This window comes from Gallinula chloropus, assembly GCF_964237585.1.
Source record: "Gallinula chloropus genome assembly, chromosome: 3".
NCBI lineage: Eukaryota > Metazoa > Chordata > Aves > Gruiformes > Rallidae > Gallinula > Gallinula chloropus.
In genome coordinates, this window is record NC_140087.1 from 22,943,729 (window position 1) to 22,967,786 (window position 24,058).

General features: G+C 39.2%; 1 protein-coding gene across 1 annotated transcript in view; it reads left to right on the plus strand.

Moving 5' to 3' along the window:
• Positions 1 to 20,357, plus strand: part of EYA4 (EYA transcriptional coactivator and phosphatase 4) — a 152,274-nt gene extending 131,917 nt beyond the window's left edge. Inside the window, exons 15-21 of the mRNA XM_084262506.1 lie at positions 6,524 to 6,613; positions 11,827 to 11,885; positions 11,991 to 12,151; positions 14,366 to 14,480; positions 16,209 to 16,330; positions 18,557 to 18,657; positions 20,228 to 20,357. Of these exons, the coding sequence (XP_084118632.1) occupies positions 6,524 to 6,613; positions 11,827 to 11,885; positions 11,991 to 12,151; positions 14,366 to 14,480; positions 16,209 to 16,330; positions 18,557 to 18,657; positions 20,228 to 20,308 (729 nt within the window). The 3' untranslated portion in view covers positions 20,309 to 20,357. The remainder of the gene's footprint in view (positions 1 to 6,523; positions 6,614 to 11,826; positions 11,886 to 11,990; positions 12,152 to 14,365; positions 14,481 to 16,208; positions 16,331 to 18,556; positions 18,658 to 20,227) is intronic.
• The last annotated feature ends 3,701 nt before the right edge of the window (positions 20,358 to 24,058 follow it).

Here is a 24,058-nt window from a genome sequence, read left to right on the forward strand (position 1 = left end):
ACAGGGAGAGTTTATCATGAGCAGGCTTTAACTTTTGCATGCCATTGAAGTGTTGCCTAAACTTAAGTTGGGATGTGTCTGAGCCTAAGTGCTAAGAGGTTAGACATGGGAGAAGGGAAAGAGAGCACAGCTGGACCTCAGTCATTCTCTGGTGCACGACCTCTGTAACAGATGTGGCCCTTATCTTTTCTGCATATGATTTCCATCTGTAAACAAGGTGTAGCTCCAGACTGAAGTCTGGATTGTTATGAGAGTTGGGTTGCTATGAGAGTAAATAGTCTTTGAATTGTGAGGTTTTCATCAGAAGTCTTGTAAACACATAGATCTTTCAAAAGCGTTGAGAGTGCTGTTTATCCTGGAGAGGTGGTAAAAAATTGTTAATTCACGATGCAAAAAATTTCAGGGTGGTGTAAGATTATGCTGATAGTAAATGATTTAATTGTGGTGATTTGCTATCTGATTTAAAAAAAAAAATAAAAGCATGTAATGTCACACAGATGCTCAGCTGTGCACTCTGTGTTCTTCCATATGTATTTTGTGAGCTCATTTTGGATAATGTAATCAGGTTCCTCCCAAAAAAGAAACCACAAAAAAAGCCCAACCCAACAAACCCAACAAAACAAACCCTCGCCAGAAAAGCAGAGTTTTTGCCTTCCCCCATATTTAAATATTGTAAATTAGATTAGTGAGGCTGTAATGTGTACATTGCTTTAAGGGAAGGTATCTTTTTTTACCAAGTGTGCTCACTTCGTATTTTCAAGGAGAGTGATGCTGTGTTTAGAGCTAGTGTGAATACACAGACATGCAAGGATATTCACCTTCAGTTCTTTCCCATCTGCTCCTTGAGATTTAAACTTCCATACCCCTTTTCCTCTAGCTCTTTACCACATTTCTTGCAGTAACTGGGAGAAAACAAAATATCCAGAAATTAGTCTTTTAGTCTTTCATCTCTGCTGCAATTTAGGCTTCATGGGGCATGCGGTGAGTGGAGGTGCAGCTTGTGGAGGTGTCCACCACACTCATGGCCAGGCAGAGGGACCAAGGTATGAGAGCAGGACCACTCAAGTGCTGCAGTGGTACCAGGAGACAGTTTCTCTTTCAAAGCATTTCTACAGTTTAACAAGAGGTTGGGGTAAAAGAGAAAAGCAAAAGGCAAACCTTAGGCAGTGGGAGCATTTGTCGGCAGAGAATATGTGAGAAGGCCTGGGTCCAGTAGGCAAGTTTCAGGTCATGTGTTTGTCAAGAGAACAACAGATTTCAGACACATGCCTGAGGATAGTCACTCTCCTTGGTATATACTTGTCCAGCACTTTGCATGGTGTGACAATGGCCTGATTTCACATCTATATAGGTTTGTGATAATAACCATGTTAAAACAAAAACTAGGGATTTCCTGAAAAATTTAACTTGCTGGATGCAGATGTAAACATCTCATTTAAAACACAAGGCAAATCACTGTTCCTTATCTGGGCGCCAGTTAAACTCTGCTGAAGTGGGCGAGATTTGGCCAGAGGTTGGTCAGTGCATCATTCTGATAGTTATAACATCAAACTTACACAGAGGAATATTCTGTGGCTTGCTGTTTTCTACCTGTGGATATTTTGGAACTCTATAATCCTTGTGGTCCCTTCCAACCCAGACCCTTCTATGGTGCTATGATTTCTGTCTAACTTTTGGTGTAGTGGTTATTTTATTGGGCTGATCAGAGCTACCATAAAAAGAGAACAAAAACTGCACTGCAGCTCTGTTATTTTTCAGGGACACTCTGCTGCCTCCCAGCAGTAAGAGTGCCTCTCAGTGCTCAGCTCCTTTGCTCATCTGCTTCGTACTTCATAAAACTAGTACATTTCTATTTTTAATTATTTACTGCATTAGCAAATTATGAACATTGGCATATGAGCTGTTATGTTATGACTTGTGTGGCTGATGATGGTTTTTGCAGCTGAGCACCAGTTGGCAGATACAGTTTTCTACAGTGCTGAGGTCTTAAGTGAGGATTTGTTGATGTGACAGGACATGTGTTAGGAGATGTCATCATCTGTTAAAAGTTTATGAGGTACATTCTTACTCCCTGTGAACAGTGTGTATTCTTTGTTCCATTGCATTCCAGTTATTCTTGCTGATTTAAGGCTGCTTAAGCTGGAGTTTTGTCTACCTCTGAGCTTTATACTTCATTCATTTCTCCCCAGTCAATCCAGAAGGCAGGGATGCCCAGTTAAATGCTGTGATTCAAGGTGCAAGTGCTTAAAAAAGAATGAAAGTCCCTTTTGATCTTAGAAGAGGGAGAATGTGATTTCCAATTGTAAAAATCAAATCAGATCCACATCGATGATCACATTTTGACATTTTTGATGGCATGGCCAGTGACAGAAAGATGTCAGGGAGGTCACATTAAACTTGTAAACTTCTCTGGAAAGGGCTCAGAAGCTTTTTATGGATCACTCACTGCTTGTCCAGTCATTAAACATTTGTCTCCATTAGTACCCACAATGACATTCCCAAATTCACTCATAAATATGCTTTTGTCCACCTGTATTAATAGTGTGTCTCTCATGACCTCCAGTTGCCCTCTCCATTGACTCCCTCACTGTCTGAGACCTCCGAGTCCATTTTCCTACCACCTTCTAAAGAGCATGGAACAGAAACTCCCTATGGAGTACGTGAGTTTTCCTTCAGCAGACACCAGATATGGTTGTTAAGAAGAGATGTATTCTCTTCCTCCCTTGCCACCCACAGGAAGCTTTCCTGGGAACAAGTGTCCCCTATGAGAGCGAGAGCTGAACTTAAATCTGAGATTCCTGTGTAACATAGGGAAGTGTCCTTAAGCCAAAAATATTGGTAATTAACTTAAGCATTTCCACTTTGTCCAGAGATTGGTTTTAGTTTAAGTCTATTCAGGACAGCCACCCATTGGAAATCTATTCTTAGAATATTATTAATGTATTTTGCTTGTTTTCTTAATTATTTTTAAGTCTTCATGCATGCAAATTCCTGTCATAATGAATCTACCGGACAGTCTGTTGGTCTGTTTGCCTTCTGAGATTTTATATAAAAGAGTTTGGTATGTTTGAAAAAATTTTCTATGCTATTAAATTATTTTTAACATAGTGTGCTGAAAACAGACCTTACAAGACAATATTAAATGGTTCTCTTCCACTAATGGATACCAAGATTTTAGGGCTTTACTCCGATCATTTTCCTCTTGGTCAAAATTTTAAATATTGATCCTCCTGGGATAATTTTCCAAGTCTCCCAGGAGGCATACCAGTGGATGGACCAGTCTAGTACAGAAGTCCACCATCAGACAGCCTGGCTCCAGCTTAGTGCCTTCATACTAACATAACTACAGCCTTTTGTATTTTGGTATACGGAAGTGCTGTAGCTGGTCCTGACTCTTTTGCACGCTCATGATATCTGGCTAAAGTCATGCCTCTGAGGGGCAAACAGTTGTGCTTTGTCATTCTGCAAATTCTGTGGAGAAAACATCCAGTTTGGGGTTTTTTTAAATTATTGTTCTTTATAGGCCTGTGCAGAGTAGCACAAAATAGCATTTTGGCAGAAGCTCAGTCGGCCTTTTATTCAGTGTCTCAATTTGCCGTGCTCAAATCTCTATCAGCTGCACATGCTTCTTGCCTTCTTTTCAACACTCAGTTCTTTGTGCCACTTGAGTCAGTCTGCAACTTCTGCTTCGAGTTGAAAGACAGTAAAACGATCACTGGGATCTTCTTCCACATTATGCAAACATTATAAAACCACAAGACCCTGACAAATTTACTTTCTCCATTTTCATATGTGAAGGAGTGAACTTAAGATGAGCTGAACGTGATGTTTAATTCTTGTTAAACAGTTGCAGTGCAAGCTTTGGCCAGTTTATTAAAGGAAGACTTGTTCATGTCTTGAGAATTCAATTCCAGTGACTCTTCTGAGCAGAAGTTGTAACGGGGAGATCCCAGACTGATTCCATGCTACGCTGAAATTAATTCTCTTTGCTTTATTTTATTTTACATATAGTACCTTGCAATATCCTATACGTGCCTTTGTCAAAACAGGAATACAGGAAATCTTATTTTAACAGTAATAAAGTCAGGCCTGGTTGGTTACAAAACTACTACTAATAAGAAAATCATAAAAGCTTTGTCGCATTTACGTCCTAGGCAAGGCAGGAAATTGTGATACATAGTTGGTAGTTTCTGTAAAAATAAATTGGATTATAATGGAATATGTTATAGCAAATTTCCGCATTTAAGGCTGCTTCTACCCAGGAAGGGGAAAAAAGAGGCCGAGAATCAAAAAGTCTGAGATTCCAGTCTTGGAAGCACTCCAGCGAATAACTTAGCTCACATAAATAATAATGAGTTACCACCTGTGCATAAAGTTATGCACATACCTTAATGTTCATAGGATTGAGGTAAAGAAGCATATTGCAAATGCTCTTTATTCTATTGTATCTAGGAAGAAAAATTTATAATTTACTGTGCACAGGAAAAAACCACAAGAGAAAGGAGAGAGAAACACATGTTTGCATGTGATGACATTTTGATAAAAGCATTATGGCTTGATGAGGAATCTTATGAGTCCAGAGTATTTTCATGGTTTGTGTGCCAAGCATCTTACATGAGTTTTTGCAAATCTGTTAACGTGTGTTCCTTAATCATCCCCTTGGAACACTGACCTTTGCACTTGCTGCTGCCTTCAGCCACGTGACTTTCAGATCCAGTGACTGTCACCGCAGAAGACGTAGGAGACGAAGTTATGTTACTAGGCACTGCATTTGTTTTCTACTTCTGAAAGGTAGTCTAGACCAGTTCAAGGGTCAACATAAAAATATTTCCTTTCACTGCCAGAGGATTGCATCTAACTTTGGATCATTACAATTTCTGGTACGCTGTTCTCCCCTTCAAGTCTGACTTTTTCATGAGCAAGGGTCAAAATATGTCTATGTTTCAGATTTTACCATTAGCTTTTAAGTGCTTGAGGGCAGAAGCCATCTTTTATTCTGTCGTTGCAAAGCCCCGGAGCAGCGGACGTCTGATCCTGATTGGGAAGCCTTTGATCCTAATACTAACAAATGATCATTTGAGGTTTTCTGTGATTTTGTTGCCAGATGCTGGTAAACTTTTAGACTTTTAATCTCAAGGTATTTAAGAAAGGATTTCAGAAAACTTGCTAGTGTCTATCAGAATTTAAATGATGAAATACAGGGTTTTTTTCTGTTTTCATGAGAAGAGGATCATGTCTATTTTAAAAGTCAGTTGAACATTAAAACAGTTAACCCCACAAGCTCGGGCAGATGATTAAGGCAATGATCAAACTAGTTACAAGGTGTCTGCTAAGCATCAGGAAATGTCTGTGTGCATTCTTACTCTAAAATAAAAGTAAGGGGATGCAAATTGGCTTAGCCTCTTTCATAGCAAACCTAGAAAAGTTAATTATCTCATAGTTACTGTACACTGCATGCTCTTAAGACAAACTGCCATTGCAAATCAGTAGATTTGTGGTGTCTTGCTGAGGTAGAGTGATTTGACATGACAGTGTAGAAGCTGATCTACAAGCAGATGCAACGTTTTGAAAGACTCTCACCCAGGGACAGGAATCCTGAATTCCATCAAAAATTAAGGGATGATCTGTAGAAAACAAAGAAATCTACATATGCTTTTCCATTCCTGTGGACCACCTAAAGAATTGTGCCATAGGTTGTAGGCACAGCAAGCACTTAGAACAACACTTACAGGAACCTTGTTGAATTAATACCTGCAATAAAATCATAAAGCAGAGCCCAGGAAATCATCAGCAAGGGCCTGCATGGAAGAGAGGTAGATGCTGAAATGGAGAAGGACAAAGTGCAAGGTTTAAGGATAAATGCTGGAGCAGCAGAAAGTGTGGGAAAATAAATTATACAGACCTAAGCATAGGAAAGACAGTGATGATTTATCCAACATGAACCTCAATATGTGGAAGCAGGCATGGGTTCACATTACCTTTTTGTATTTCTGTAAAGCAGAGACATTAGAAATGAAAAAGGCCTGTTAAAACACATCTTCCTATTATGCTATAGGATAATTGCTTACTCAGCTTTTTTATGCCCATAAATTGACAGGGAAGATACTTCGAAATTTTTAGAAAAGGCTCAGGGAAGAAAAACGTCATGTATTCTTGTTATTATAATAAATGTTGGTTTTCTTATATATGCCTTTGGTGAGAATTTCCTTCCCTGTTTACAGCCTTCTTTATGCAGGTTCAGGTGTTGCCACCAGTTTTTCCTCTGTCAGTTTAGCCAGGTTACAAATGCTTTGACTTTCAAAAACCTTGATGTTTCAACATCCTCAGCTCCCCAAAAGTTCTCACACAGGTTGAGTAGTTTCTTCTTGTAGTGTTGTACTAAAATAGCTTAATACTGAAAGGATTTTGAGAAATTTGTTGCAGTGTTAATTTTTCAAAACATTTTGTATGCAGCAGTTTTAAAAGCAGTTCTGATATAACTTAAAGTTATTTGAGTAATTAACCTTGCTTTCTGTTTTTTAAGGATCCACCAATGGCAGTGACCCTTGGACTGCGAATGGAAGAAATGATTTTTAATCTTGCTGACACACATTTATTTTTTAATGATTTAGAGGTAAGAATCAAAGGAACATAAACACCATTAGGCCTGGGTTTTTAACATAGTGGTTTTTCTGTGCATTAGTGTCTGTTGTGTGTGACATGTTCTGCCTATCTGGACTGTGGGATTGTCCAGATCTCTTAATGTGGAAGTGACAGTCTCACAACCAAGTGTGTCAAGAGATGGGGGTGTGAAAAACAATTGTCAAACTATGGGCTTTTCAGACTTTCCACTGGACTAAGTCAGTTGTTTTGTTACTCGGAATGTATCCCAGAGTTCACTCCATTTCGCCATTAATAGCAGTTGGAATTTTGTTTAAAGTGCCAGAAAAAGTTCTCTGAAAATTATTTTTTTCCATTTGCTGGGAGGCTGATTTTTCTAGGGTGTATTTCTTTTGTTCCTTTGTCTTCTGTAGGCAATAAGAAAAGCAGAATGTACCACGCTGCAGTTGTCTTTGTTATTCCTTGCAGACCTCATTTATTCTTAGCTCTTTCTAAGTCAAGAAACTGGGATCTGCCTCAGCAGCAGAAACATAAGGAAGTCAAGCTCTGGACATGCCTTTGCTAGTCCAATTTTTATTGCAGTCCTCGTGAGTTATCATTTGACAATGCAAGTGCTTTTGGTGAATGTTCTCCTTCTGGTGCCCCATACCAGGGATAGTCCAAATAAATTTTCCAAAGCATCACTTCAATTTGGTTTTTAGCAGTCCTTTGCCCCTGTGTGTTCAGATTTTATTTGACACCCAATGAACTTAAAGCCATTTGGTAGCATATTCCCAGTTTTCTTCAATCTTGTGTCGAGTTCAAGTGGAAGAATTCAGCAAAATGGAGCTTTGCTCTCTTTCTATACCTCTTTATTCTTGCTGATGGCCATTGAAGCTTCTCTCTTGTAATTTATGTTTTGTCAGTCACAGGCTCAGTTGTCATAGGAGAACCATCACATTTGGTTTATGCTTCATAAGGTGGTTTTAGTATCCTGTCCAAAAGTTCATACTCCAGCTCATTCCAGAGACTGAAAAATATCCAAACAGATTTCAGTTTTAGATAAAATTTAAAAAATACTTCTTGGGGACTTCCTTAGAGAATCTCATGACTCAGTCAATCTGTTTTGATTAAAACCAGTTTCTATGTGCAATTAAGCGTCTTGTAACGTAGAATTCATCTTTCTTTCAAAACCAACTCTCTTATAACATGACCAAAATTCCGAACTCCTTGTTCTCAAATGAGCTGTATGCACACATTTGGACATGTTCAAGGCAATCAACAATTTTCTGTTTTCTTAGCAAATAAGGCGTAATTGCATGGCATCTTGTGCCAAACTAGAGAGAGGCATCCTTTAATATGCAGATGAATAATCTGTCTGCATGTTTGCAAAGAACATGCACATCTGCATGATGATTGTGTTACGACTTCTGAGAATTCCCCACTTCTGACTTGCGGTCCCTTTCTCACTCCATCTCTCTTTCTCTGCCTTCCACTCTCCATCCTCCCCCAGGAGAGGGAAGGTGAGTGCCAAGCTGCTGATGGTCATGGCCATCAAGACAAAAGACCTTCAGTTCTTATCAGAGGAAGTAAGATCGGTCTTTATTCACTAGGCAGATTACTTATCCTTTCATCATCTCACTTTTTTAATGCTGAGCCATCAGGTCCCATACCTACTGTCTTGCTTTCATCTTCACCCCACAGTAAACCTCCTGGCTCCGGACATGACGATGGTAATACACTAATGAACCTATATTCATGTAATACTGACTCCAGTCACCGCATCCTTTAAGCTCTCTTACTTCCCTCTCTTACCTGCAAATACCACATGCTAGTGTCTAGTAATAACAGCCCGGTTACTGAAAGCTATCAGATACAGAAATAAAGTTTTCCTTCCTCTATGCAAACCTGTCTCACTGCAGCGAGTGCTGATGCAGAAATTCCGATCTGCTGAGACATTCCCCGCTGACCCAGTAACCCATGTTCTAATCAGCCAAGCTGCATTTTTATTTCAGGCTAGGCTGTCCTCCAGCTATTTCATTCTCAGTGTATAAATTTTAGTTAGCTTGAGAAGTATCGCTTGGGAGGGCAGTTGGTGTTTTGCCATGAAAATAGAGTCTGGTGCTCTAGAAAGTTCACGTACCTAAACAATGCTTGGAGATGGGACTTTGTTCTGTAATAGCATCCAGGTTAATGCATTCTGTTGTCACCCAGGTAAGGAAAAATAGGAAGCTGTTCACCCTATCTCAGAATTAGTTTGAAGACAGCTCTTAAAAATGTTGGTAGGGCATCCTATCCATGCAAAAGACCCGCTTTCTACAAATTGCAGGCAGGAATTTGGACATGAATCTTTCAACTCTGTTATCCCCCTCCACTCTCAGAACAATGAAGAGATGAATAGTTATTTCAAACAACCCGAACTACGTTTCCATCATTATGACAAACAATATTTTAAATAAGATTTTGTCTTTTTTTTTCCTCAGTATAAATGAAAATGAGAAATAAAAAAAATAGGATTTAAGTAAGTCTCAGAATGTGAGAGGCAGGTCAACTTATTTTTAACAGAGACTGAAGCATATACATAAAAAGGAGTGTTTTGTGTAGCCTGAGAAAGCATAGTGCTGAATGTGCCCTCAGTGCTAACATTCTTGTATTCATTGTGGTGAGTCAGTGTTTTTACTGGATAATGAAATTACTGTCCATTCCAGAATGATTATTTTTATGGATGATTTGTTGATTCTGTACTCTCAAATTTTCAGGCTTTAAAAATTGCTGCAAACAATTAACAGCACCCAGATATAATTTAAATGAGTATTGCTTCCAGCAAAAGCCAGTTATTGTACCTAGATTCCTTTACTGTAGTGTCAGTAGTAGGACATACACTTTATCTCTCTTAGTTTTGACCTTGCACTGACAGTGAGCCACTGTGGCTTGAGTGTAGCCAGCACTGTGGCAGATGTGAGAAGTATTTCACCTTAACATTTAAAGTGACAGGCAGCTTGCTCACTAACCATTTGGTCTCTTTTACAAGCAAACTCGGATCCAGGGCTGTGCCACCAGTTTCCCCTTTCTCCAGGGAACAGTAGAGAACGATCTCAAATCAGCTCAAACTGTCTGCTTTTTCTTTTCTTCCAGAAGTTTTCTTTCACACCATATAAGTGAACTTCTAAAATGTAAGCATTTTATTTTTAGTAGATGAGTAAATAAGAAAACAAAGTAAAATGAAGCAAGGAGTGCTGAGTTTCATGCTGGTCAGTAAATGCTCACTGCTAGTAGGGCAAGAAGGTGAGCCATAGGTCCCAGAGGAGAAGAGAGAGGAAGGGGGAAAGGAGGAAGCTGGAGTGCTGCTATTTGGTTTGTTCCTCTTATGTGGCTGGAAACCTTCTTGCAGGAAAAAGGGGCAAGGAATCAGAAAACTGGGTGCTTCACACATGTCCTGTCCCCGAGTCAATGAACAAACTGTGAGATAAATACATAAGAGTAAGGAGCTGAGCCCTTGCCACCTACAAGCAGCAGCAGACACTCCTTATGCATCAGGGCTTCTGTGTGCCCTCCATTTAATTACTGCACCTCCAAATCCACAGGACCAATTTTTTAAACTTTTTAAATTATCTTACATTTGACGAGTTCCAGGGAAATCTGTGTAGGTAATTAGGAAGCCAGATGTTGCTCAGATATTGCAAAATACAGAGTTAGAATTTGTCCCAGTGGGGCACTTTGTCTGATTTTTGAGTTTCTGTCCTGCTCTGGGTGGAGTATAGTTGCTTTCTCTTTTTTCTTTATTTTAGCTTGAGTGTAAATAATAAATAAGGATAAAGATATTAATCTTTTATTTCAGCTGCTACTTCTCCTTTTCTTTCTCTTTTCATCTGCTATTTACATCCAAAAGCAGCTTCTTTCAAATATTCTACAGTTTAGAATAATCTCAGGCAGAACTAAAAAAAAATAGTTTTTCCAGTGGGAAGAACACTTCATTTCTGTTCCTTGACCATAGCTTTTTTGTGCCTGTCTTAATGGATTAAGGCAGAAGAACAGTTTGGCCACTCATTCTTTTAGTCTTGAAACAAAATTTCAAATTATGATTGCTTCTGTCATGAAATGAAGTTATGTATTTGAAAATGAAGTTATATATATTTTATTTATATTTTTAACAGCTTGCTCCATGTGGATAAAATTCTATTAAGTTTTAGTTCAGTGCAAAGCAAACAAAACAGAAATTTGAAATGGCAATTCCCCAGATTCACATGCTAGGACTCGTGACATACACACTGGAAATCACTCCCCTGTTCAGATTTATCTGGACGAATTAGCACTGGTACGAGACTGAGATTGGAGACTTAGAACTGCCTACTTCTGCATGTCACAGAGAGTCTGAATTGTCAGCAGCTTTATTTGAAGTAGATGACTCGGGTAACTCCTAGTTTGAAGCACAGAACTCAGCATTTTGAAAGCTCTGCCTCATTTTGTCTTGATAATGAGAATAAACTATTTGAAAACGTTAGGTGGGGATTCATTTTTAAGTAAGTCCTTGAACCTTTTCATAAAATACACTATGTTAGCAACAGCTATTTTAAATACAGTAGAAAAGTAAAGTCTCTGGAGACCAAATTTCAGGCGTGTCTTGGGTTAATATGTTAAGTCAGTCTAGCAACTACAGTAATGTAACTCCCCTTCATCTCTACTGTTGCAGAATGGCTGGACTTAGTTATTTGTGCATCCCCTACTTTTTCCTATCTTTCTGCTGCAACCACTGTGCAGAAAGGGATATTTGATTGCTATCCAACTATAAAAACAGCTTGGAAGGGAGTCAGTTTTCCAGTGTACCTCAGTTCCCTGGAGTTACTTCCATCCCTTCCGAAACCAGGAAATAACGAAGTTCTCCAAGGCTGCCCAATTATCAGTCGTTTTCCAGCCAAAGGCATTTGGATAAATCAAGGAAAGAATCTGATAAGCATCCAAACTCCAAGTGACTGAACAGAAGTTATGTGCCTGTTGAGGTTGAGCATCACTAGCTTTTAGGATGTGGGGAAAGAAGGTTTAGGTGATTTTGGAATATTGATACGCTAGAAGGAGTTGGAGGGGCTATTATTGTAAGGAACGGTAGGAAGCTGTAGGTGTACGTATGCTGCCATCTCCTGGTGCGGTTAGTGGCCCGCACCAATCATTTCAACAGCTGCACTAAGCTTATGGTGAGCATACTCTCTTATTAGATAATTTATAATTTGATTTATTATTTTCTTCCAACAGGAGTGTGATCAAGTTCATATAGATGATGTTTCTTCTGATGATAATGGACAAGACCTAAGGTGAGATACATTTTTTTTTCTTTTTTTTTAATTCAAAGATTAAATAAATTGAGCATTTACAGGAATACATTGTATTTATTTTTACTGTATTTTGGGTGTTTGCAGTACCTACAGTTTTGCAACTGATGGCTTCCATGCAGCTGCAAGTAGTGCAAACCTTTGTCTGCCAACAGGTGTAAGAGGAGGGGTTGACTGGATGAGGAAGCTGGCTTTCCGTTACAGAAGAGTAAAAGAGTTGTATAATACTTACAAGAACAACATAGGAGGTGAGTTTAATTGTCAAAACCAATTTAGAATGCTGGTCAGGATAAACTGCATGGCAATGAGCTCCCACGCTGGGAATGTGCCTCTGAAGCCACAGAGTGAATGGAAAGTGGTGTGACAGGACTTTGGGCTATTGAAAACTACTGGCTGTAATGGCAGAGCCAACATTGTGCTGCTGTGCAGGAGAGCCAGAGATGGAGAATCTGAGCAGGCTTCCATTTAGCTTCCACAGAGCCAATTTTTCTTCTTCAGACCCAGCTCGCCTGTACCTTCCTTACTCATTGGCTAAGTCATTTACCTCAGATAGGTTGCTATTCTAGGTTAGAGGTTGTATATTTTCTGCAGCACAAATTGGTTTCCACCTTCCATTTTCGTGATGGGGTTGGTGACAGCACACTGTCTGCCAAACTCTCTGCTGGGTACCTGCTCATCTATTTTCATCAGTCAGTGCAAGAAAACTGCAGCAGTGACACACCTCTAGTCCCTTGTCTTTACCCTGCAGCTTACAGAGTTAATTGTATTAGCAGGAAATCCAAGTCTCATCTGGACTGAGGGCTTTCCCGTTACTGTTTTCATTCATGGACTTGCTCACATGCATGCCAGTGGGCTTGTAGGAAACCAAGCAGCAGAACTGACAGACTCCGTTCTGGAGAGTCCTGTCCGACCTGCAGATGCAGCCAGCCCTCTTCTGAGGAGGGGAGTATGTCAATTGGCTCCCTCAAGAGGAGACTGAGATGACAGGGAACACTTGCAAGTCTTCAGGCATTACTACAGCCACAGTTGAGAACAAGATGAGGCCAACCCAACCAGGAAGGAGTCAAAGTGAACACTCTTCTATTCACTTCAGTCTCTCTGGGAGATACTACTGCTAACATGGACAGTGGATTAGTCATTACCTTAAGCATTTTCCAAACTGTGTAAACCTGAAATACATATTTTCTCTTAGAAGATCAGAGGATGAAGGATGAAGCACTAGAAGCAAATGGTGATAGTAAATGGCTGGCTGTCTTGCCCTTCATTTGTGTCATGAATGGAGTTTTTATACATTAAGAATACTTGAAACAGTATTATCCAAATGTTTATTTGGTATCTCCTAAGATTCTAAAGCTGTTCCATTTGATAAATCCTTTAACATTAGTACGATCAAAAGTCCAAGAGCACAGAGTAGGAAAACGCGCTAGGAGGAGCAATTACTGCAAAGGCAGAGTGCAGGTATGCGGTGCATTGTATTAAGGTTTTTATTCTTTCCTGTAAATCCTGCTTCTGAAACATACTCCATCCTTAGTGGACGTCCATCCTCTACTTCTTAGTTTTTTAATCATCTTTTTATCATATGTTTCTCTCTATTTCAAACTAGCTGTTGGAGGCAACAGAAGGCTAGGTCTAACTAGGTATTTTTAGGTTGCTTCATTTCAGATTTTTGAAGGCAGTCATCACCACTTCTTGGGAACACAGGGTGTGAAAGAGAAGAGGGATACTAAAGGTTGTGAAGCCTGTTTCCCTGCTCTTCCAGCACCAAATCTAAGTTTAAAATAGCTTGATTCCAAAGAACTCATGTCTCAACATTCAACAAGCTGGGTATTTTTAAAAATCTGATCATTCATGTCCAAAAGGTGCTTTTAAGGACTAACCAAGCTGTGAGAATGTAAGACATACAGCTGTTTCGGGGCTGTAAATGCTATAAAAGCAGCTGTCATTGCAAAGTACAACAGGACATGACGAGTAAGCCATCAACAGACAAATGTATTTCCATATGTGTAACCTGAGGTTCTCCTCTGTACACAGTCACAAGCAGGGCAATTTTAAACGTGCAAATACTGCACGAATAGAATGTAAAGGCAAGTTTATTCTAAAGACTCTTCATCTGCCTCTCTGTCAATGGCATGGGTCTCCTTGTCACCGCCTCTAATGATTACAGAGCAAGATGTATGTGAGGAGTTAGTTTAAAAAACGTGTATTCCTGAAAGATATACTTGAAACGTACTAAAGTAAGATGAATAGACAAAAAATTCAGGTGAATATTAGTATCTACGATACTCTGACATTGCTTGATATAGTAGAGTGCAAATAAAACCAGAGAGTAATTTACTGGGCTTTGAAGACAATAGATTTTGACAATTTGTGATCAGTTTAGAAACACTGACCATAAAATATACACAAGCCAGCTAATACAGAATTTAATTTGATTTTCTTTTCTTTTTTTTTTTACATGAAAGGCCTCCTGGGTCCTGCTAAAAGAGATGCATGGTTGCAATTAAGAGCAGAGATTGAAGCTCTAACAGACTCCTGGCTAACAAATGCACTTAAATCATTATCAATTATCAGCACAAGGTATGTATCCGAGTCTACTCTAAAAAAATGTTTCTAGTTTTGGACTTGTGGTGGCTATTTTTTTACTTTTTAGGTTATAATAATTTTGTGCCTCTGAAGAACACAACAGGTCTTGTATGACTTTTGAGTAGGACATAAGAAAAATTCCATAGGAAGTGATTTCCTATTCAGTGATTTCAGCATTTATGAAAGAGAGTATGAAGTGTCTTATGAAATGTGATAAATATCACTCTGTACACTGAAAGAGGATTGTAGAATTCTGAGCCAGCCTTTAATTTACTATCTTCTAGACAGCTTCCTCTGAAATCCACATCTCTCTGTTCTGTCCTTCATTGGTTTTGCCTCTTCACCTAAATACTCTATAGATTTCAGAACACAAAAGCATTTTCCTTCTGTCCTTTCAGACAAGTCAGTATCCTTCAGGATATATCTGAAGTTTTCAGAAAAGCAAAACTCTGTTTTAACTGAGATAAAAGTCTGGGTTCCCAGTAATGAGACATAAAATGTATTGTTCCCTTGAAATAATAAAACTGTGAACACTGCTGCTGCTTAGTCAGCCGTGCAATGTGTATCTCATCAGAAATCTTAAAAAAACTCTGGTTTTAAACCACAAAATTAGAGCACTGTTAATCCATCTTACCTTCTGAACGCATCTGGGAAAAGACTCAGTGTCAAGTGGAAAAAACAAACTTGGAAAGATGTGAAAAACTTTAAATGTAACATCTCCTGCAATATATTTATCTCCTAATTGATACTTATTTAATAGTCTCTTAAGCATCTTGAGATTAAAAAAAGTTTTAAAAAAATTTGTGTAAACCATTGCATTTAGCTCTGCATTTCTTTGCGAATCACTAGTCTTCAAAAAGACATCAGGTAATGAAGGCCAGTAGAGCACTGGAGGATGAGTCTGGAAAACGTAGCAGCTCCTCAGTTATGTTAAATAATGTTCCTTCGTCTTGTCTTCAAAGAATCATACGGCTCTAAATCTTCAGAAGCTACCAGTGAGGCAGCTGAACATCACCTCTGTGTGACTGGCAGGAAATTGAGATACATTAAGGCAGAAATAGAAGCCTAAGGACTATTTTGTGGAAGAACCAGGAGGAAAAAACATGGATATTTGCTGTTGGTAAATATCCAACAGTAAAGTAGCCTGGCTCTGAGTTTTCTGTTGTGCAACTGCTCGTACCAACTGCTCCATTCAAGTTTTCACCCTCACCACTCAGAGCTAGTTCATTGACATAATGATTCCTCTCTCTCCCTCTCCTCAGAAACATTCTTCTTACTCTTGGAGCATGAAGAAAGCGATGCAATTGTGCAGAAACGTGTATTGGCTGGTCATTTCCCTTCATGACAGGAGTAACAAATGACAGTTTTGATTTCTCCTAACACTTTTATTTGGCTGGTAGCTTCCAAAGCATTAGAATGGCTATTTTTGGAGGCAGTTGGTTGTCTTAAGTGCCTGTATTTTAGTGAAGCCATCTTCAACAATCCATTTTATATGAACCACTGTGGAATATTTCATACAATTAGGCCTGCATACTTTTAAAGGAATTTTTCCAAAAGTTTTATGTACATTTTTCTGGAATTGATGGTGCAGAGCAACACTGCTGTGTGAGTAAAAATAAATGTTGAAGAATCTTGAATACATTATCCACAGCTAGTTCACCTCACCAGCATCTGGGCAATGGTTTTAGACTATTTAAACTTAAACTGTTTCTCTCATTTTAGGAGTAACTGTGTAAATGTATTGGTAACAACAACCCAGCTTATCCCAGCACTTGCAAAAGTTCTGCTATACAGCTTAGGAGGAGCTTTTCCTATTGAAAATATTTACAGTGCAACAAAAATAGGTAAGAAAATTATTCTTTCATCTATTCTGACCTCACTGTATTACCAATATATTTTTGCCCATAAAAGGTGGATTCCAAGCCACTTCCCTGACACTTAGAGCGTTTTAAGGCATATGTTTGGATGTGTTTATGTCAAAAAATTCCAAATTCAGCTTATTTTCATTGATGCCTGAAGGAATAAAGGTCCCCATACTGATTAATGGCCTCAGAAACTCCACAATGTGGTGCAGAAAACACAAAAGGTGAAGAAAAGAATGAAGAAAAGTGTTCTGTGAATTCCAATCTAAGCAGAACTTCTGCTAAAATAGTCTCGTCTCTGACCTCCAGCTCCACGTAAGCTAGGCCATCACTTCACAAGCTTTTTCTGGAAGCACAGTACATCAGTGATGGTAATGACAACTGTTACCAGCAGAAGCTGTGTTGATGGATGCCACAAGGGCACCTCTCATGCATGAACAGTTTGGAAATCTATGAGTTTTGGAAATCGCAGACAAAATTTTATTGTAAATCAAGACAAGTTGTTGCTGTGAAATCTGACACAACTTACAATGACTGATAACTCAGGAGGATTCATGATTTACCAATTATTAATTCCAGAATGCTCATTTTCTATACCTATGACACATGGAGTGTGACACTTCATTGACAAAAGCAGTACAATATATTTCCTAAATTATCTCCATGCGTGAAAATATAATGCATATTCCCACAGTGCCAGGAAAAACTCTTACCTACCTCAGTCATCCTTTAATTAGATGTATCTGTCCTCTAGAGAGAAATACCTCAAATGCTTCAAAAACTGCGTTCAGGGCACTATGCATCCCAAATGCCACATAGACCTGAGAAGCATTTGGAATGAAGGTTGTCTGTCATACGGGCTGTACATGCTGGATTCAGTCACTGAGATTGCACTTGGACCAAAGGAAGGACCATTAAGAAATAGTGCCGACAGCACAGAAGGGGGTGGTGAAGTGAAGCACAGTCTCTGGGGGCTCTTTCAAAGTAATTCTGCACCAGGAATTCCTTCTGGGAACAGCGTGGCCACTGTTACACCCCTGCCAGGAGCACAGCAAACTCTCTTGGGTACAAGATCTCTCTCTACTTTTCATCACAACGATCTCTGCACTGTGCTGAGCCCAGGGCTGTAATCGCAGCTGTTGCTTGCGCATACTGAAATCTCGTCCTCACTCAACAGTTAATACTCTTGATGCTTTTCTGAATCATAAGCACTTTTTCGTGGGCCAGCTCAGGGGAGAGCAGTAAGGATCAGCAGTCTAGAAAACATAGGCTTGAGAAAAGAGACTGAAAAACCTAGGGTGGGGATAGACCCAACAAACAAGGGGAAAAGCAATTGTAGAAGTGGAAAGAAGTGGAAAGAAGTAATCTTTCTCTGTGTTGATGGGAGATAGGACAATAAGCAATGATTTCTTTGCAATAGGGCCTGTGTAGGTTGCATGCCAAAGAGAAGCTTCTTTATGTAAAGGGCTCATTAAACATGGAGATTGCCTGTGGAAGCAGTGAAATCGCCATACGAGGACAGAACCCACAGTATAATGAGCAGATGGGTGGATAATATTTGCTTGTTCCCTTTCAGACCTTTTTACTGCTGTACTGGCATAGCCTGCTTGCTTCCACATTTTTCCAGAAAAGCCAAATGCTTCATGGAAGTTCTCCCAGGAACCTGTTGTCTATTTGCTCATCCATTGTTCTCTGAGTGCATTTTCCAGTGCTGCATCACCTGTTGCTGCAGATACACTAGAATTAAAATGGCTGCTTTCTTTGGGAAAAAAAAAATACAACAATAGAGAAATGTTCAAATTCAGTCGTTAATTTACTGACCTACTCCTTTTTCCAGCACTGCTAATTCCTTTATCTTGGTGCCTTTCCTGTCACTGGAGATTTAGTTCTACCTGGAGAAGCCTAATGTCACTAAGAGAATTGTTTCTCACCAGTTTTAGCTCTAAATCCCAAGGCTGGGAACTTTATAAAAAGTAGCAGTAAGAATGTCTTACCTCTGCAATTATCCTTTTTAGGGCTTTGCCATAACTCACATGATAGCTTGAATAAGTAGTGCATTGTTTTTCAGGCAAAGAGAGCTGTTTTGAGCGTATAGTGTCCAGATTTGGCACTAACATAACTTATGTTGTGATTGGAGATGGCCGAGATGAGGAACATGCAGCTAATCAGGTAACTTCATTCTGAACTCTTATCTCATTTATCTTCCAGGAAAAGAAAGTTGCTTTGAACGAATAATGCAAAGGTTTGGCAGAAAAGTAGTATATGTTGTAATTGGGGATGGTGTAGAAGAAGAACAGGCAGCAAAAAAGGTAACCTGTCTCCTGAAATGTTGGTGTGATACATAGCTACTAATGCAAGCCTTTCTGTTTGCATTTCTGTCAGTGTTGCACAGTGGCAGAATGACTTTCAATCCACAGATGCAAGGCAACAAGAGCATGATGAGATCAAAACTTAGAGTAAAATGAACCATTTGGATTCTAGCATTTGCTTCACTTCAGTTTGGGAAGAGAAAAATGTGGAAGCATTTTAAAAATAAATGAACAATTGATTGCAGCAAGAATGTCCAACTAGCTTCAAGCAAATTAGAGATGAACAGAAGAGACAGAAAGGGCTATGGCATGATGGTTGGGTGGTGGTTTTCTTTAAATGGTGACATGAGGGAGGTTTCAAGCAAAGTGTTACAGAGAATGTGGAAGAAAATCTAAAGGTCTGTGCAAATTCTTTGCTAACATGTATGAAGATCTGTAGTTTACTGTAGCAAATGTGGTAAATCTGTCATTTGCTTTAAGAAAGACCTATGTGCAAAAAGAAAAAGAACACAACATAAAGATTGTGCACCAAAGCTATTTCTAAAAAAAATGTGCCTTTAGACATATTAAATTTTCTCATGATAATAATTGAAGTCTAAATTTTACCAGATAAGATTTCATTGTTCAGAAACAGATCAGATCAGTGATTTGCACCACACTTCCCAGTATAACCTTGGAAGTGTGCAGAAGCTGAAAACTTTTGCCTCGCGATGTCCGCACAGGACAAGCGATGTAACTGCCGTTGTGCTAGGAGCAGCCTAGGAGCAGCAAAGTAAAGCTCCCTTTTTGTGTGGAAGCAAAACACAAAGAACAGAAATGCTCATTCCAAATGGTTCCTTAATATAGGTACAGTACTGGTGATGGGTCTTTCATACTTTGTGCTAAATAAAGGTGGTTGGATTGTGTACTTTGCAGTTTGGCATGCTTTTTTCTTAACGTTGGCTATATTGCATGCATAGATAGATAATTCAGAGAGATGGATGAATACAGCACATTACAAATAGATCTGAACACAACATGAAAGTGGGGGCTTTTTTCCTGTCTGACAAATTGCTAATGGACAACAGTGCATATTTCTGCATCTCTCACAGACACCGATGCTTACTGCAACACACATGATCTTTTTTAAACCAGAAACATATTATTTTCTTATCCCAAGAGATTTCCTTCTCCCCCCTAGATGGAGAAAAACTTAATTCAACTCTTATTTCAAAGTGTTGTGTGTGAAGCCTCTTTTAATGAAAGTCTTACAGCCCTTTCACTGATCTTTTAGAATTGTGCAAGGTCTAAAGGGTTTTCCTACTAACGCTCCTAGCAATAAGCAAATAGCCTTTATCTTCCCAAAGAAACTCTTAAGAAAGACTATCGAATCATTTTACCTTCAGCTGAACTATTAAGCTCAGATCTATTTTGGTCTGATTTTTGTCAGTACTTTGCTAGCAAAAATCAATCCAGAAACAAAGCAGTGTAAAATACGTGGCGGTATCCTGACTCGCCTGGTGTGTCATGTACCGCCCTGTGTCACAGTGTTCATCTTTCCTGACCTTTTCCCCCCCTTTAACAAACACAGCACAACATGCCTTTCTGGAGGATATCCAGTCATTCGGACCTCTTGGCTCTCCATCAAGCACTGGAACTAGAATATTTGTAACTGTGTTCTAAAGTTGGCGATCCCTTTGATATATATATATAAATATATATATATTTCAAGTACACTGAATTTTTATGTGTGATTCAATGCCTCTGGCTTTACACATATGAATTGTCTTAAGAAGGGAAGAAATACTTGGAATTAAAAATTCCAAATTGAAGAATTCAGGTTACTGAATGGAGTTAAAACATTAGCGCTACGTAAGGAAGCTCTATGGTCTTATATATGCAACATTTTTAAATGAATTAAAACTGTGGAGGTTGCTGGTACACACCAAGTGAGCCCTGACAGGAGTGAACAAAGGACTCAAACTGGCAAAGCACCAACATGCGTTTTCCAGCCGACAAGGTGGTGTTCAACAACATTCCTCAAAATGGGATATTTTCTCAGCACTGAGGTTTGAACCAGACTTTAGCCTACCTAACCCAGAAAATCTGAATTGGAATGCACTCAGACTGTATAATGACAATCCTGTCTAGACCTGTAATTTGTGTAAATTATTGATGAAAATAATTTACTGTGACTTTGTTAGCAGCTGATTTTGGAAGTGGATGCAATTTTTCTTTCTTGGGGGGTGGGGGCAAGGGAGGGAGAGGGTTATATAATATTGTCTCTTTTATAAGTTTGGCAAACAGAATGTGCATAATGATGTGTTGTGCCTTAAAGAGAAGACTGTGTTTGTGTGTTATAATGTAATTTTGGTTAAAAACTATGTAGATAAACAAAAAAAAAATTTGTGATAATTTTTGACATGACCAAATTTGAAATTCAAAGAAATCAAAGAGCAGGGCTGCACCAAAGCATTTAAGTATTTGTTGCAGTGAGAAAAAATAATAAAGGAAAGTTTGTGTTTTTATTTGGATTCTGAATAATTCCACTGATTGTTTGAGGAAAGTTAAAGGTATGTTGGGAGGCTGATACTGGGGACCGCTACTTCAAAAGATTAAAAAAAAAAAAAAGTGTTTAACACCTTCAGCATCATTTCTTGATTCTCCAGTAAGAGAACTAAGAGCCATATTCATGAATTACTTAGTCCACAGAAAGCCATACAGAGAGTGCATCTGCTGTGTATAAAAGAACAAATTCCCACCCAGCAGGCAAAGTGTGCATGTGGCATTACTGAAAGGTGAAAATGTGGAGTTAGGCCCCGTTGGGGAATAAAGCACAAAGTCGTTAAGATCAAAAAAAATTACTAGAGAATCTCTTACCAGTCAGGTGCAGAACTAATGCTGCATTTAGCATATTCAGGATCAACACAAGCTGTGGAATTGCTCGCATGATGACACTGGCCATTTCAGGAGCACGGTGCACTTGTTAAATACAACGGCATTTTGGTAGCTTTTCCATTCTGTTCCACGTTAATGTGTCTTCTGGTTTGGGTCAACATGATTTTCCTCACCCAGTTTTTGAACCAGAAAATTCAATAGCATGTCAGGCATCTGAGAAGAGAATAAGGAGGGGATGATTTTTTTTTTTTTTTTATGAAGAAACATTGAGCAATAGATCACCTTAATTTCATAATAATTACGGTCCATACAGTGAGAAGTACCATGTGAGTTTTGAACATGCTACCTTTCCGCTTTGGAAAACAGGCAAGCCCATATTGCACACAGGGTCCCCAGTGCTCCTTGTGCAGCTTGAGCACTCTGAAACAAGTGGTCTGTCTCTGGTGGGAGAAGATGGAAACTGCTTTTTGATTTCTAACACCATGCGTGGAGACACTTGAGGTTGCTGTGCTCTGACTGTGTGAAGAGATGAATGCAAGAGAAGATGTTAAATGTACACTCCAGGATGCCTACACAAGCGCAGTAGTCAGGACAGAGGTGAAGATCTTCCTTTCTCTGTGCTATGAAGCGACCATATGTCTAGTTACCAGTAGTAGTAACTTTGTTGATTTAAATTTTGTAGGTTATGTGAAAGTTAGTTGGTAGGTGAAAGCCTGGAGCCACTAAAAGTCCAAGGCAAAACTCCTCTATAAATCCATTAAAATAGTATTTCTTTGCTGTGTTGGCATTGGATATACAAGTCACCAGACACAAAACTAATCATCATTTCTTACCACTGGGCAGTTTAAAGCCATCCCATGATACTTGCCACATATGAAATCACTAGCTACTTTGGTGATAGATTCTTGTGTCAAAAAGAAAGAATGATGCATAGTTCCTGTATACTTATAGTACCTGTCTCATCAAATTTGGCCTGGAAGTACATTTTTCATAAAAAGCTGTAGTACTTCCCTTTTGTAATTTTTCAGGTAGGGAAAAAAAGGTGTTTCTACAGCAATAGGAAAGTTGTTCAAAGGCCTTCTCCAGTTCCAGAATAACATGGCACGAGAATCTCAATATAAAAGCCTTTATAAACCAAAAAATTTGTATGGTGAACTAGCTTTTTTTTCTTTTTCTTTTCTTTTTTTTTTTTTTTGGACAAGTCATAGTGTTATTTAAATGCATGAAGCAATATTATTTCACAAGTTATTTGTTCAGCTTTTCAGTGTTCTTTTCCTAACAAGATGTAAGAACAAATAATAGCCCAGCAACAACCGTTGGTTCTTCTAAAAGGTTTGCAGTGCCTTTGTTGGAGTTGTGCTTTGCTGTCTGTGGGAGGTGTGGCTCAATTAATATATTGGACTTCTAGAGAGGAGGTGGAGGCAAAAAGAGGGAAGTTTTACAGAGCTTGACAAAGTTCTGATTTTAACTTTGATTCTGTGCACTACCATAGCAAAAGTTAATTTTAATAATAAATTATCCACAAAAATCCAAAGAAAGTCTGAGGATTTAGCTCAAAAGCCTTTGCAATGCTCAAGTTCTGAAGCAAAATTGCAGAGATTAAATAGTCTCTTGCTAAGTAAAAATGGTGATGCATCTTTAAATAACAATGTGTAGCACACAGCTGCCTTGTAGAGAGAAATTACTCTGATATATTTTCCTGCATGAACAGTACAGAGGAGAAAATAACCAAGGCAGACACGTAGTCATGCCAGGCTGTTCCAGACGGGCCTGGGCAGATTAAACTGGTCATTTTGACACTGAGTGCATTTTAATTCAACAGCGTATTAATCAGACACTGCCTTCCCTTCAGCCTCTCCTCAGCAACCAATACTGAGCACAACGTCATGTTGGCAAGTATTTGGGGCAGGCGAGGTACAGGATGTAATAATGCCTTTTGCTGATACTCCGGCAGTTCTGGGTCAGTACGGAACGGATCGTGAATGGTCACTCAGCGTTTGAATAGTCAGCTTGCAGAGTACAGATGCGGCATGGCTGCAGTCACAAGGTGGTGTCTTAACCAGATAGAACTCCCTGCAGTTCAGTGTTTCGGTGAAAGAGAACAGGACAAACTGCAAATGATGCTTCTTTTTAGATGCTTATGGAGATTGTGCGCAAAGATATAGGCGGCAGCCAGCTCCCAGATCTGTTTTCACTAGAAACCACTGTGAGCAGCAGTGTTTGCGTCCAAAGCAGATGTGGAGTATGCTCCAGTGTAAGCACTGGCAAGGGAGATGAGGCCAAATCAAAATCCTGTACACAAGCCCACTTTGTCTTGGGGCAGATGAAATCCTGCAGCCCGTCAGCATTGCAGAGTTTATGGAAAATAGGGATTTGGCCCATGATAGACTAGAATTTAGCTGTGAGGTTGTATCCAGATCAAGGGTTTTGGTTCAAAAGTCATCTCTACTTTACAGGACCGATACCAGGCATATGCTTTAAATGAATATGGTATTTAGTATCTCTGAAAAGGAGCTGAAGTGAC